The 15,900-nt window shown below is 41.9% G+C and overlaps 1 protein-coding gene across 1 annotated transcript in view; it reads right to left on the bottom strand.

The window, feature by feature from the left end:
• The window catches only part of DCC (DCC netrin 1 receptor), a 593,999-nt gene that overhangs the window by 24,918 nt on the left and 553,181 nt on the right, over positions 1–15,900 (bottom strand). Inside the window, exons 23-25 of the mRNA XM_026092248.1 lie at positions 13,475–13,637; positions 6,215–6,441; positions 3,511–3,627 (exon numbers count right to left, since the gene is read on the bottom strand). Of these exons, the coding sequence (XP_025948033.1) occupies positions 3,511–3,627; positions 6,215–6,441; positions 13,475–13,637 (507 nt within the window). The remainder of the gene's footprint in view (positions 1–3,510; positions 3,628–6,214; positions 6,442–13,474; positions 13,638–15,900) is intronic.

Below are 15,900 nucleotides of genomic sequence, written 5' to 3'. Positions count from 1 at the left end.
TTATTGACAATATTTATAACATTATTACTAGAATAAAAATTATCATTCTTTATTGAGTCTGATTAAAAAGCTTGTTTTTTGAAGTCCATTCCTTCATTTCTTTTTATGGTGTAGACACCTAGTACTTTCTTAAAATAAGCCAGGATTATTATTCACTGTACTACTCTATTGCAGAGAGGCTGGGGAAAAGTTAACATCAAACATTTTCAATAAATCTTTGCAATTCCGAGCAAATATGACAGCAAATCTGTTCTGTCATAGTCTGTCAGCAATTGAACTTATACTTACTATGGATATACTAAAACACTAAAAACAGAAATTCCCTGACCAAATCATGGAACTCCCTAAACACTGTTCTACATCTAAAACGTACTCCATCATGTAAAAATGCAGCACCCAAGAGCAGCTTACAGAAATGACAAAGTGGAAAATTTTAAATTGTATTCAAGCACCTCAGAGGCTGCCAAAGCAACGGAGTCAACATGATCATATTTCTCCTAAAAAAAGAACTGTGATTTTCTGCAATTTGAGGGAGGGGAAACACAGAAAGAAACTCCCAGAAATATAGGAGAACTCTCTCTCTGTGAACATTTTATTTTCCTCTTCCATAAGAAGCAAACATTACCAATGGAAAAACAGGAAAATTATAAGTAAAATACTTGAATGTGATACCCTGCAAAGACTTTCTTAGTTATTTTTCTCATTAACTAGTTTATTAGAATGTTTTGACTGAATCAAAATATTCCAAAAGACATGCTCTGCTGTGGCTGAGGAAGCTGTAGAATAGCACATTCTACCAACAACACCGAAAATGGAATTTTCCATTTCCCATTATTTGCTTGTCCCATAATTTATCATTGATTTAGTGTCACCCTTTTTCAGCCACCCTCTACTCAAATGTGGATTTGGGATTAGAGATATACATCTTCATTTTAAAAAGCCAGAGAAGGCAGCTGATCCTCAGAAGGATGTAGTGTCGGGCAGGGCTTCATTAAACGGTACGGGAGGAAAGGACCGGTGTGGGTGAGAAGCCTAAAGCATTCCTCATCCTTGAGGTCTTCTCTCCACCCAGCAGCCTTGGTACCTTCTCCCCTGCTTGCTTCAGCATGGCATGACCATGAGACTTGACCTCTGCATTGGCTATGAAATTAAAGATCCCCCAGCTATTTTACAGTTTCTTCCTTGTGTGGGTTCCCTTCTTCACATTCTCCCGTGGCAGGAGAGAAAGGAATTGATTCTGCAATCTTAACACTATCTCAAGTCCCTTTGAAATGTCCTTTAATTGTCTTCATCAGGCTTAGTGGCAGAATTTGAAGCAGACTCCAAAATTGTAATCATGCTTGTATTTCAGTGGAATTAGAACCATCAAAAATATCACTAAAGCCTGTTTTATGCTCCTTCCACTTTACTAAGCAAAGGCTCATTATGGGGTATATTTTTTTCCTCAAAGACTGCAAACAGTGATTATTGAGATGTTCATGAATACTTCTAGATTTGTTATTGAGCATTTAAAAGTATGTGTTTTTTACTTTGGAATTATGATGGTGCTTCTTCAAGCTATTTAATAGCTTGTTGCTGACAATTTCTTTCAGTATCAGGCAAACTGAGAGAGATTAATTAAAGCATATAACATGACAAAGCCTCAATTTTATTTTCTGGGGAAAGAAACATTTTTACCATAATTCATCCTGAAATGTACAAATAAGGCTTTTATAAATCTGAGTTTAATTATTTGCAATCACAATATTGTGTCTCTGTAGATTAGATTTACACTGTAGAAAATAGAAATAAATAGAAAAGAGGACATCATTCCTCAAAAAGCATCATTTGACTGAGAAACCTAGAAATCTTTAAGAGTATTTTTATCTGTACGCTGTAGAACAATGCTGACCTGACTTTCACTTAACTGTGCTATTGAACCATTGTAATTACAATTAATTTGGTTCTCATTTTGCTTACAACACTCCATTTTCTTGGATTGCTGCCCTCCTTGAGACCACACCAAATCAGGAGGAATCCCATTCAAAAAGGGCAAATTGCCTGACTGTGGGATTAGTGGGGTTACAAGATGGGAGTATTTCCTCGGGAACGCCTGGTATTACGAAGAGCTTTCTTCCCCCAGCCCAGCAGCCTTTCTCCCAGCCTATAAAGTGGATGACAGCTGAAATGAGGCAATATGTTCAATCGGAAGTTAATCTCTCCCCAAACTCCTGTCATTTACCCTCATAAGGGCTGGCTACTTAGGAGTTAGCAGCATGACCCAAACTGCACCCACAATGAACACGGATTAAAGGAACAGTTACTAGTTCCCACTCAGTAATTTACTGAATAAAGCCATGGTAGGTTATTCCCCCTCCTCTCCTTCATTCAGTTCCATGTATTTCTTTATAATATATCATTTGTGCTGTGCCCTTCCATAAACCCACCCATAGGTACTTTAATAGAACCATCAGAGCTAGAGAGAAATTTTGCAAGGAAATGGATTTCTGTCAAAAAATGTACTTTTTTTCTAACTCAAACTATTTACACAGATGTGCCAACTCTTATACATTTTTAATTGTATGTATTTTCTGAGGTCAAAGGTGGAACTTCCTGCCAGAAGCTGAGAAACAACTGACATGAGAAGTGCCAACAGCTTGACCGCAGGGCTGCTCAGAGATAAAGTGGAGACATGCATTCACGTCCTTCCTTAGCGTCACCCCGCACCAGGAACTTGAACAGTGCCTAACCCACTCTTCAATGCCTTGGGGCTCCCACTCATTCCTTTTCTTTGTTCAGATGCAAAACAAAGTCATTTTATAAATTTTACAAAGTTCCTCAGGATGGGAGACCCTATGAATGTTCTCCAGCCTTCCTGTCGTTCTCATGTACCTTGTTGCTTTGCAAAAAGTTGACTTCATCTATGAAATGCATCCAACGATAAACACTCTGTGGTTGCTAATAATTAACACTATTAAAAATATCTTTTTTACTTGGCTTTATAAGGAGAGCAGCTCCTTATAAAAAAGCATATGGTGGCAAGCCAACTACTATACACAAAAGAAGATATAGCAGAAACTGGAGAAGTTATTCACAATAATGTCCAGTTGATTATAAACATTGAAAATAATAATATCACACTTTATATCTGTGTATCCCAAAACATTCTGCTCTGCTGGCTTGAACTGTTATGCCAGGTTTTATAGTTTTATAGTAGGGAAATAGAGGAATTTATCCATCACCATCTACCTGGCAAAAACATAACCCTTCACTGCTACACTTTTAGCCCGTGCTGAATCTAGTAAAAGCATTATTTCTGAATTCTCTCCATAGTTCTTCCATCGATTTATTGTGAAGCCTTGGAAAGCTTCCAAAYCATTTTTTTCTGAAGAAGAACAAAATGTGGCTAATGCTGTTTAACTTTGGAAGGCGTAACTAGATCATATTTGTAAGGCAGTCGGAAACCCTCAGATGGGTGAGTCACTGCCTGAAGCGTGCAGAAGTGGGCCAAGGGACGGTCTGGGTACTCACGAGGGTTGTTTGGCTGCGAATCCATGGGAATCATGAGCTTGGCACGGGTGGCCCTGCGGGCAGCAAGTGAGCGCTCCAGTGTGGACATGCTACTTCCAACATCTTCTGTCTCAGGACCTAGAAAAAAAATAACACGAGCTTAGTTGAAAATGCTATATATGAATGCTTCTCTCACCTTATAACTAGCAGTAAGATCAACGGATATTTTTTTAGACTTTCATTATTTAAACTGATCACTAAACATCACCACCTACAAAGAGCTGCACAGACTATTTTGGCTGCCTTTTCCAAATAAAGTGATTGTTTTTGTTTTTCTGTAAGAGAATTAAGATATAAATATCTTCTTTTCCATGATTTAATTTTCCTTTGTCCTTAAAATTACCCCAAACAACCCATTCAGTTCATAAAAATGACTCATCTTTCTTGTAGCCTCCTTGTTATAAATGTATTTTAAAATCCAAGTATCAAGACCAGAAATGGCAAAGTAGGGTGCATAAATTTCAGCACCTACAGATTACAGTGGCCAAGAATTGATACATGGAAACTGTGAAAAGGACCTGTCCTGTGCCATGCCCTGAGGTCCCGATGTCCTGATTGTCCAGGCCTCAGACCTTCTTGGAGCGCACGGCGGCTCTTCCAGGCTGGGCATCTTGGTTTTCCTACCACAGCAACCGTGGCAAGTTCAGGATGTGCCTGGATCTTGCTTCTGTTTGAGCCTGGTTCACAACTAGCACACGTACCCAGATTAGAGAGCTGAGATGCATTGCCTACTGCTGCAGTCTTGACATGGGCAGCTATGCCTATGTCCAACTCAATCCAAAACGGGCTCAGCAGCTCCGTAAATTAGATAATCTATTTAGGTATTGAAATATGGATGCTCTAATTTAGCTGCATTAACATAGGATATTTGAGGGATCCAAAGATTCTAGAGAATGTATTTGTCAGAAAGTAAATTTGCTTGGAACTGGATGTTCAGGGGAGTAATTTGCAATGCAATAGAAGCTGTATTTCTTGCTTCATACCTTGTCTCACACGAACATTATATTAATGTTACATTTGCTATTTTAATAAATTGTTGATGAAATCAGTTTATTACTGTCATGCTATAAACTTAACATTCACTCAGACTTTTCATCTCTGATGCTCCTCAGCAAACACATATTCCTCAAAAAAAATTGCATAAAAAGATTTTTTTTTTTCAAATTACACTGCTCTGAATTTCAGGACTGAAATATCAAGTCTTCTGTCAATGGCCACTCTAAGGTCTAATTGCTACTAAAAAGCCAGGGACAGTATTATCAACTGGGTATTACAGAATGGCAAGCAATATAAAAGCATCTGTTTATAGTCCGAGGTGTTTACACACAAACTATCTAGCCCAGCCTTTGCCATTAAGTTGCTCCTATGTTGTGATGACTTCCTACCATGCACTCAATTGAAAGCCCACTGAAATCAATGGAGCTCTCCCATCGATCTTTCTGGGCCTTGGATCAGGTCTCCTGATCATCATCAGTATCTGTTTGGGCAGCGGGAATCTTTTGTTTATGTTTTCACGGCATCTACTACAACGAGAACCTCTACATTAAAAACAATACAAATCATTGTCACAATCGTCTTCATAAATAGTAAGTCATCTGCCCCAAATACAACGTCAGAAAAACAAAATTAGATCCATTCAGAAATTTGAAAGAGGCTCTTTTTATAACTTTTCTTTCTTTGCAATAATGGGAGCTATGGAAAAGAGATATAATCACCAGAGCCATATGGAAAAGCTATCTTCATTATTTACCAGCTCAGCCGATATTCTGGAACGCTTTAGCTGTGTCATGCACAAGCAATTCATTCATTATGAACAAATACATTTATGTTTTCAACTTGTGTACCGTGTTCCTTGCCCTCTGTCCCTGTCTGAACGCACCACCTGCCTCTCCCAAGACACTCTGTTATCGTGGTGGAAAAAAAGTCTTTAGCTCAACTAAAACCTGTGAGGTGCTGTGTGCATTAAGGTTAAAAAAAAAAAAAAAGGAAGAAAAAAGATCTGTGCAGCCTACCACCAATTCACTGACACTACTTTTTTGCTACAGAATTACTTTTTTCATCTGTAACTTCTCTCAGTCTTCCTGGACCAAATTCTCATCTCAGTTATATTCCTGAAATTCATGTTCTTCCTCTGCTCCATCTTTCATTTCTTTTTTTCCCCACTTTCTTCACCCTGCCCCCTCTTGCCTCTATGTTTTTCCTAACACGGCACGCAAACTTAGTAACATTTGACTCGTAGTGGAATTTCTGAACTTACAAAGTTAGAGCAGTGCGGAAATAAAAAATGATAGGTTTTCCCCTAGCCAGAAACTGATGTGAACATTACGTCATGATTTTTTTCAGAAAGTCTATCAGGTTTCTTAATATTTGATTTCATTACAAAAGCATTCTTAGCTACTAAAGCAATAGTGAATATTTAACAACGCTAAGTTAAAAACTTCAGGTATTGTTTAAAATCTTATGGATCTGGTGATGTTTTTCCTTGTATCAACGGTTTTTAATTCTACGAAATGCTCTGCTTGTGTCATACTGGAAGGCGTCCATACAAAGCAGGCGCAGTTTCTCCTCAGGAGAGCTGGAGAGGGACCACCTCTCCCGGTGTCAATTCTGGCAATTCCATCCCGAATCCCGGGCTGGGCTGTGGGGACGCGCGCGGCGGCATTACCCGGCTGCGGGGCACTCTTGCTGCCCAGCTGCGTCTCGGACTGGCTGTGAGCGACGGGGGTGATGTCCTGGCAGCCCTGCATGGGGGACTCTCTTCCCGCGGGGTCGGAGCCCGCCGGCTTTTCGATGTTCTTCATCTCCATCTCTTCATGGTGTATCCAAAGATCTGGAGGCCTCAGGTCCTTCTGGCTGCCCTTCCTTTTACCAGCACTGTGGGTGGCGCGTTTCCTGCAGCAAATAAAAACCGAGACACATCAGAATATTCCCCGCTCTTGGTGAAACCAGAAGAGTAGATATCGAGTGATGTCTACTCCTTGGTGTCTCCATAGAGAATCCCTTGGTTATGTCCCTCAGAGGATGGCACCAGTTATCTTCACTTTGACCTTACGCTCTTAAGGGCCTGTAGAAAAATGCATTGCGTAGGGGCCACGTAAATCCCCCGCGCGAGGCGGCTGCCAGGCGTCTTGCGGCTCCGGCACCAGCTGCTCGGTGAACCATGGAGTGGCTCTGGTGTTTGTTCCAGATGAAGCCACTTGCCAAGTCCCTGCAGCCAGGCATAAGGTGCCTCCCTGAGAGCATATGTTCAGCAGAAGAATGAAAGAGGGAGAGGGAGAGGAAAAACCGGTATTTGCTCCAGGGAATGGGCCTGGGGCTCAGCAGGGTGGGTCATTTTTGCACCAGCTGATTGTACAAATTGGAGCGAAACATTCTTCCCGAAACAGAAGGGAAGTGGGGAGTTTCCTCTCGGGAAGAATATAACTTGTGAAGTATCCGCATCGAGAAACAGCAATTGGAAACTGCTGAGCCCAGTTCTGCCGAGTTACGCGCATCTTATGCTTTCCACAAATGAGTGAAGCATATGTTATATTTCTTTAAATATACATTAAGACATGATTTTTATTGCAGCAAAGCTAAGAAATCCAGAGCAGCATATCCCGGAGCAACATTAACTCTGTTCTCTTCACGCACATGCATTGCAATATGCCCTTCCCTCCACGGGCCACCTTCTCTGGGGACCACACCAGCCCACAGCTTCACACCCTCCGAAAGCCACACCAGCGGGAGCATCGGCCCCTCGCAGGACCGCTCAGGACAGACACGTCAAGGAGAAATGAGCAGACAGGAAGGCAGGTCCCCGGCCCCCAAGGTCGGAGCTGAGAGACGGTCAGCATGATGGATGGCAATGCTAGAGCTTTGTCCCTGCCTACCTAAAACCTCAAATCTTATCTAAAAGCTATCTAAAATCTTACTGGAAGTCTATCAATTTAACTAACTCCTAGAGAACAGCTTCTCTGGCTTATTATTAAGGTTTTTGCTCAATAATCGGAACAAACCCTTACACAGTGCTTTTCCTTTGTGCAGCTCAAAGTATCCTGTGAAAGGAAAGATGTATTACTCTCCTGTGTGTAAAAGCTGAAATATATGAGACACAAAAAGCTGCAGACCGATATTTTCAAATTCACGTGCCCAATTAGGAAAAAAAAAAGCCTTGACTGCCAAGGGCAGTGGGTATTTGCAACCGCTCCTCACTGCCGTCACTTGTTCACCTCAAAATGCAGTTGTGCACCCTCTGAAGTGAAGGTCTTCCTCTGTATCCACTGAAATCAGTGCAAAATCTCTCACTGACTTCCATGGGATTCGTATCACATTTGTATTATCATTCGGGTATGTACACGTCGGTAACTCCCTTTTCTCTGACATGCCATACAGGCAGTATTGCAAAACGCGGCATGGAGGTTATTTTACCGGAAAGGATTTTGAGAAAGTTTTAGACTTTAAGAAAGTCCAAGAGTTTGAATCAATTTCTGTTCCTTGCTAAATTTTCTGAGCCTGATCCAGAAATCAAATGCTATGTGGAACAACGGCGTGCATCACCAAACATTTTGCACGCAAAACAAGGAGCAAACACATCACACAATTTCAAAGACGCTCAGGGCACAGTCCCGTCGCATACCCACAAGTCAATGGCAATGACATTTTCTGCCATCAGCAGAAATACCCCACTCCTCAAGCAGCCGGCCTTAAAAGTAGAAATTGTTTCATTTCCTTGGACTGGTTCAATATCCTGAATGCTCTTCAAGGTTCAAAGTTTTATTTTAAAATGGGATTTGGAAAGTTAGTAGGGAAGATAAGCCTGGCGTCATTCAGAGACTTCTGTCAGTCCATCCTTATTCAGCTCCCAAGAAATAAGACTGTTCATCTCTAGTCATAATTACTTCTTAGGTTTAGTTTGGCATTTTCTGATTGCCAAAACTTGATTATTTAAAATGATAGTATTTCTAAGAACAAGGCAAAGGCATTGCACTTTATCCATATGGAACAGGGGCAGTTCTTTAATACYTTCTCGTAATAGACCCTAGCACAGTCTCCTGGTTAACAATCAGGAGAATAACAATAAGCACCTTCACTCAAACCTTAATATATGTCCTGCTTGAAGTTAAAAAGTAAAGTTGCTTTTTCTATCTCATCCACCCCCCCCCCCCAAAAAAAATTTTGTTCTAAACAAGGAATTATTTTCTTCACTTTGGGATACAACAGCTTTTTTGTCAGGTTCAATTGAAAATAATTCATTTTTCCAGGCTTGAGCTAGGCAAGGGGAATTTCAGCCCCAAAGTAATTTTATACACAACTGTAAATAGGGGGTTATAATGAATGTGTCATTCCAACCATAACTACAAAATTGCTACAGCAGTGATATCATTTAAAAATATATGCAATGATCTAGCCTGGTTTACATTGTTTTTTCTCACAAATTATTGATGTTCTCACAGCCCATGAGTAGCAAATTGAATCAGAGCCAGGAGTGCATCCGAAAAGGTCATCAATAACAGATGAAAATAAATCATCCCATAGCATGTTTCGTTTGCGCAATGCAGAACTTGAAGTTCTGCTTCTGAACATGCATCTACCCCCAATTTCAGTGAGAGGCAGTGACGTTGCTACACCGGATGAGCACATAAGATATATAGACGACAGTCACAAAAGCATCAACGGTCCGATTCAAACCTCAGTTCCAGCAACGGGAACGGATGCTTCGGCAGGTCCTGTAGCGACTCGAGAGTTACACTGGGATTCAAAGTCAGCCCAGTACCCGCTTCATGACCAGAAGAGGGAGTGGGAAGACGAGGAGTTTAGAATTGAAAAATGGATCCCAGATGGCAGTGTTTCTGTTGCTGTTCAATTATTTTACAATATGAAATGCATCAAACTTGCATACCAGAATGATGTATTTTTTTTTCTCAGGATACATGTAAAAACAGAGTTTGGCTCTATCCGTAAAATATATATTATGGTCATGCAATCTCATATAATGATAGCAGAACTGAAGCTGTATATTGTACCTTGTAAATAAATAAACTCTTTAGAGAGGAAAATCTTCATTGTCTATTTCTATAGCTACAAGGAGAACAGGGCCGGGTCCCTGGCCAGACCTATTAGGCAGCACACCCATATAGCTAAGAATAGCAACAACTCGCCACGCTACACGGGATACAATGCTAAAATCAGCTGGGGTGACATTATTCTTTATTGCCCGCACTTTATAGTTACAACACCCCAGGGAAAGCAGGTAGAGTTGTAACAGCTCTGCCGGGTTTATTTTTTTAAATGACAGTTTAAGATTTCCGCATGTGAAGAGCCCAGAAATAACCCGTTCTCCGGGAAGACCTGCAAAAGAGGCTTTCGCTGGTGCAAGACGCGGGTAGCCRTCCATGGCTGGTGGCGCTCAGCCCGGCCCTGCGGGATGCCGGTGGCCCTGCAGGCTGCACACGCRGGGCAAGCGATGAGCAAAACCACCGCTGGCTCCTCATCGGCAGCAGACCTCTGGGCGGGCTGTTTGGACCCCTGCAGGAGAACAGCTTTTAGTCTCCGGTTCAGACCAACTAGAGTGCCATACGGGAAGCCCTCCAGAAGGCAGGGATGCTGTCCCCCCGCAGCTACAGACAAATCAACCYGAAGGAAGCCCAGCGAGACCTGCTCCGGTTCACCTCATTTGCCCTAGCAGCCCCGTACAGGGTCTGGGTGCCTGCGCTTCTGCTTTGGTGGCAGGGCTGTATTAAAGGAAACTCAACTGGCCCAAACRTCCTGGAAAACAAAGCAGAATATAAAGCAATCCTGTCTCCAGAAAATCTCCCCCAGTGCTTACAGTGAAAAATTATTTCACTTTATCTCCTGCCACCTAGCATGAAAAGCTTAAAACAGGGCCTGTCTTTCCCATCAGCCGGCTTCGCTCGTCCTCTCCCCGCGCTGAAACCTTGCTCACACTGAGCRGGCAGGAGATGAAAGCAGAGGCCCCGGCTAACAAGCAACACCAGGGTGGCGGCAGGGCGACGCCAGGAGCAGGAATCGCTCCTGCCGGGAAAGCAGCAGTGACCTGCTGCAGCTCTTCCATGGTTCCCTCAGCCTGGGTTGGATTCTGCTCCGCTTAGCACCTGCCCTGGGCCTTCCCAAACCCAGACTCACAGATCCCTGTTGGTGATGAAGGACCTGAAACTCGTCTTAGCTCATTTCTTGTGGTCTTTCTTTACACCGCTCCGCAGCCTAGCTTACCAACTGCTTGGACACTTGCTCAGGACTGCAGTATGTATTTAATGGCGTAAATATGCACTGTCTACTTACCAGGATCGGACTAGACATCCACCCCCGTCTCTCCTCTTGCAGTAGCCATAACCTCATGCTATTAGTCCATAGGCTAATTGTTCTGGCATGTTGCAAATGCCATGAACCACTTTTTCTTATACAATATATGTGTGCTATCATATGATATTGCTTGCCATGAAGCCTTAAAAAATTCCTGCAGGAAACAGGTCCCATAGTTAGAGTGTGTGCTGCACAAAGTGATACAGTCCCGTCCTTTATGATTAGACTGGGATTCATTTTGTCTAATTTTCAGCTCTGAGCTGAAGTGCCTGGCCTGGGAGCCTTGTCACAGTACGCAGAGGAGGCAGGACGGGAGCTGGAGCACGGCCCCCAGCCCTCACCGCCCAGCGGACGCGTCCCCCGTGCAGGGCTGCGAGCCCCCAGGACGGCAGAAGGTGTAATTATTGTGAGGGGATGAATCTCGATTGCTACAGGAGTCATACGTTATCCCGTATGCACAACCGAGTAAGTTATTAAGCCTGAAATTTCGATCAATTTTTTCTCCCCTATTTTTTACTGATGTCAAAATTGTCACACATTTTTTATGGCTGATATTTCATTCTTTCCTAGATGGCAAAGACATAAAACATGTACTAAGCCACCTAGGTCAGAACCAGGTTGTTCTGCACAACAGACTTTATTGCGCTTTGTTCAGCCAAGTTTTAACTAACCTAAGAAATATGAGTTTCCTCCACTGAAGGCTTCCAAGAGATTATTCCATCACCTAAAAGTTTTCACTCTGAGGGAAGACACATGCATTACTCAATGAGATGTGGCCTTTACCCTTACTGTAGTTTTTTTGTTCAGAAGTCCACTGGTGATTTTAAAATAAGAACCAGACCAGACTGCCAATAAAGCCTGCATCTATATGATTTGTTTCACAGTATGCATCTCTTCAGCCAGGTCAGAAACAAAATAACTCACACCAACAACCTCTGTTTTGAAGAAGTTCAGGTTTTGTTGTGCTACATTTAAGGTCCATTGTTTAATTTTTCTTGCATTACTTTTCCCCACTTTCAATACAGAAAGGGTTGGCTTGGGGTAACTAGGGTGGGATTCATTTGCCCAAAATGTAGACATTTAAAAGTTAAACAATAAATCCAAATTCACCAGACTTACATTTTTTAATCAGTGGAGAGAAATAAGCATCTTCAGATGGCAAGTCTTCTAACGTCTATCTTAGGAGAAGAGGAATCATTCTCTGAACATCCCTAAACCTCCCCGTGTGCTACAAAGGAGGTCAAGGTTGACTAATTCAAATTTGGTTATCTAACTTTTAGATACCTAATTCTGGGCAGATGACTCTCTCTATCTGTTTCTCTCCCCCATGAGTCCTCTTTCCTTGTTAGAAACTCAAGAGAGCTTCAGTTTTGATTCAGCAAGCACTGTACACAACAGAAGGATTTCTGTTGCCTTCACACGATGGCCTGATTTTCAGCTGTTAAGACTCACAATGGAAGAAGATTTTCAAATCAGTTTGGCATTCAACTACTTGAGGTCTCCTAAAAGCATGGGCCCTTATTTTTGTGCCAAAAGGAGAGCTTTTTTTAATTTAAAAAATCTACCTTCAGATGTTGATCTTTAGAGAAAATATTTCTCCTGGTGACCGTAAAATACTACAAGATGTCATCTGTCTGTGCTTGACCAGCTTGAAGCTGATTTCAGCATACATGGGAACTGCTTAGTCCCCTGACCATTAATTCTTTCACTGTTCCACCCTTTTTTTAAGCATCAATGCAAATCAATGTAATAGATTTTGTCTTGCTCTTAGTCCAAACATTTATCATCCTTGTGGGCAAACTATGATTAAATTTTACTTTCACATGTCCAATCTTTCACAATAGTATAATAATGAATCCGTTTACTGAATAATTTTCAATAAATTAAATGCATCAAACCCAGCTCTGTTGCCAATCCACTGACTCCAGTGGAGTCACTTCATCTTTCACCAGGCCTTGATGTCACCTCTAATTTCTAATAAAAACTGAAAAAAGCTTTGTGCTTTATGCTGCTGCCCTTTTATAACATCCCAAGGATTTTTTCCCAGTAATGTTCTATAGAATTTTTTTCCAAGTACATGAGAATTATCTGGAGAAACAGACGTTGGCTCCTTTTGCCGGAAGACTTTTGGGGCCCGACTGTCTAGAGAGGATAACATCCTCACAAAAGGTTAGCAAGTAAGCAAGAACAGCCACGTTTCTCAGCTGTGCAGACACAGTGCTGGGGAGTCAGAAAGTCTGACAGCATCACCAGGAATGGATAAATACATTTTTTTCCTTTAAATCTTTCCTGTGTCTGAATTACACTTGACAACATAAAGATCGGAGAGCCGTACCTGGCAGACTTATTTTTCAAGGCTAGCCATGTCAAAAGTACTTATTTGCCATGGTTTATGCTGCACCCCAGGGGACACAGGACATTCTCCACTCACCGGCTACGTCCAGCTTCCCCAAGGCCATGCCTCCCGAAAACCACAAAAGAGCTTGGCTCAGAAACGCAGTTCAGTCCCTAGACTCCACATCTCCACAGCAGGAACATTATTGCCCATATCTACTTTGAAACCAAGGGTGAGCAAGGCCACCAACATCACATTGTCTTCCCGTCCTGCAATTAGCGAACATACTTCCTCTGCTGCGCCGAGGAACGCCTGGTGCAGATGACGGCGACGACCACCACGACCACCACCGTAATGACCCCGACGGTGACGACGATGATGACAAGCAGGTTGCTGTTCTTCTGAGGTGTGACGCTGCCGTGGGGAGGGTGCATCTGCCCTATGGGAGGTTCTGGAAGAACATATACAATGGCGAGATCATTAGCAGCGGGTTTTAAGCTCTGGTCTGATGTACACTAATGAGGGAAACCCCTGTAGGTTTTGTCCATCAGATTATGTGGATACATTATTTTCCTTTACTTAACAGACAGAAGAGGGAAGAGGATAGAGATATTTTATGCCAAACAAATTCCTCTGTGACACAAACATTGAAAGGTCAACACTTTTGAGAAACCTCTCACTTATCGGATGCCCAGACAGACAAACTGCTTAATGGGACACGATTGCCATTTACTCCCGAAGTCACCCATAAAAAGAGACAAAATTTGAGGTCTGGCTGCACAGATTCCTCTCGAAAAGCAGACAGTGGGCTCAGAACGGCGTCACAAATTGCTGAAAGTTATGTCTCACTGCATTTCAGTGGTATAGCACACAGGAAAATATTTAAGCCGTAATGACTTCGCACTTTCTGGGTATTAATAACCAGGTGCTGGGAGTCAATAACTCTCAGCTCATTTTTGCTATTATCAGCTGAAAATGGAAAAAGGGGGAAAATGGATTTCTTCTTTATGGCCTGTACAGTCTCTCTGCGTATTTACAGGAAAATATGTATCTTGTATGTTAGCCAACCTGAACACCTGATTCATTTCCCAGAATTGCGTTCAGCTCACAGTCAGGCTTCCCTTACATTATATTTCATTTATTGATATGCTGACCAGATCTCCACGGACCACTTTAGCAGGCAAAGGGCTCAATCTTCTGAACTGATGAGCTGCCTCTTTTTCTTTTAGTTTTAATGCAGCTGGAAGATTGGGACTGAAAATAACACCATTTCTGGTGTCAAGTCCCAATCAAACCGACTTCAAGTACTGAGCCCTTGCTTTCTACGCTTTCCCCCCCATTATACTGTGAGTAGCGCAATTTATATTTTTATAATCTTTTTGGATAATGCATATATTCACATATACAATTACTCTTGTGGATAATATCCACATATATGAAGCTCAATTTTGTGGCCATTTGCAGCCAAGAAAGCTGCCACTGTGGTCAAAGGGATTTTTGTGTTGGCAAAGGCCAAAGGGTTACAGCCACAAGTTACAGACACCAGCATGGACCCATGAGTTGCTCTGTCTGCTAAGGTATTCCATAAGATTAGAAACTCATGGAAAAAATATATATATTTCCACTTAAGCTTGGAGAAAGAAACTAAATGTTCACGAGAATTCAGTGGAGCGGGATGTGGACAGAAGAGCTGTGCTATACTGTGTTAAGCGTTTCCAAAGAAGAGTTTCTCAGAAGTTTTCATACGGCATCACCTCCACAACCTCCCCAGTATAAATTAAACAATATGTGGCTGTGATTTCATTTTGCCATTAGTACGACTGAACGAGAAATGAAAAAAGGTCAAAGCTTTCCAAATAACAGTTTTAGCTAGTGATAGATGTAATTTCACTGTAATTTTCTGCCTTGATTTTCTGACCTATTATCCTTTCTTTACTTAACAAATTAAGTTATTGGAATAAATTGCCCTTTTCTCACAGCTCTTCCTCAGGCAATCGAACAAGGCGAGCAGTTGCGAGTGCCATGCGTTTGTCACTACAACGACCCAGTACAGAAATCCAAAAGATGTTTGGTTTTGGTTTCTTCTTCGTTTCCATGCTGAGTAAATGGCATTGAAGAAATAGTTCACATGAAATACAGTGACCATCTAGGAAAACAAAAAGCCTTCTCTCTTCACCCTTTATTCCAGGCACTGGAAGCTCTCTTTACATCTCAAAAGTCCTATAATATCAAAAATTGCAAATCCATAGCTAAAAAAGCACCATTGACTACTGACTGTGACGAACAAAATGGTCCAATGTCACAAATAAAATCCCCAAGGCCGCAGGGAAGGAAGTATCTTGAGTTTTTTCTCTGTGTGTGCTATTCTACAGCTCCCAAGCTGGACCGTAAGCTTGGCAAGGCATGGTCAGTTCCTCCGTGTATTTAATAAGAGTAGAGTCGAGACCTAAATATTATTTATTCAAACAAATGCAGACACTCCTGCTCCCCCCCCAAAAAACTCCAAACCCAGCAATACAGGTATAATTGAAGGCAGAGGAAAGAGTCTATTGTTGGAGATTGTTTCAAAATCCATGGTAATAGCTTAATCAAGAGATGCCTGAATTTTACCACCTGCAGTACTGCAGTTGTTCTCAAGCAGGGTGACCCATTTTAAGAAGAAAATAAATTTTCCAAAGGGAATTTAACATCCACCTCTGTGCCATGTCAAAAAA

This window comes from Apteryx rowi, unplaced genomic scaffold (genome assembly GCF_003343035.1).
Source record: "Apteryx rowi isolate R43461 unplaced genomic scaffold, aptRow1 scaffold_95, whole genome shotgun sequence".
NCBI classification, from domain to species: Eukaryota; Metazoa; Chordata; class Aves; order Apterygiformes; family Apterygidae; genus Apteryx; species Apteryx rowi.
The sequence above is the reverse complement of the archived record's forward strand: the minus strand, read 5'-3'. Positions and strand labels throughout refer to the sequence as shown.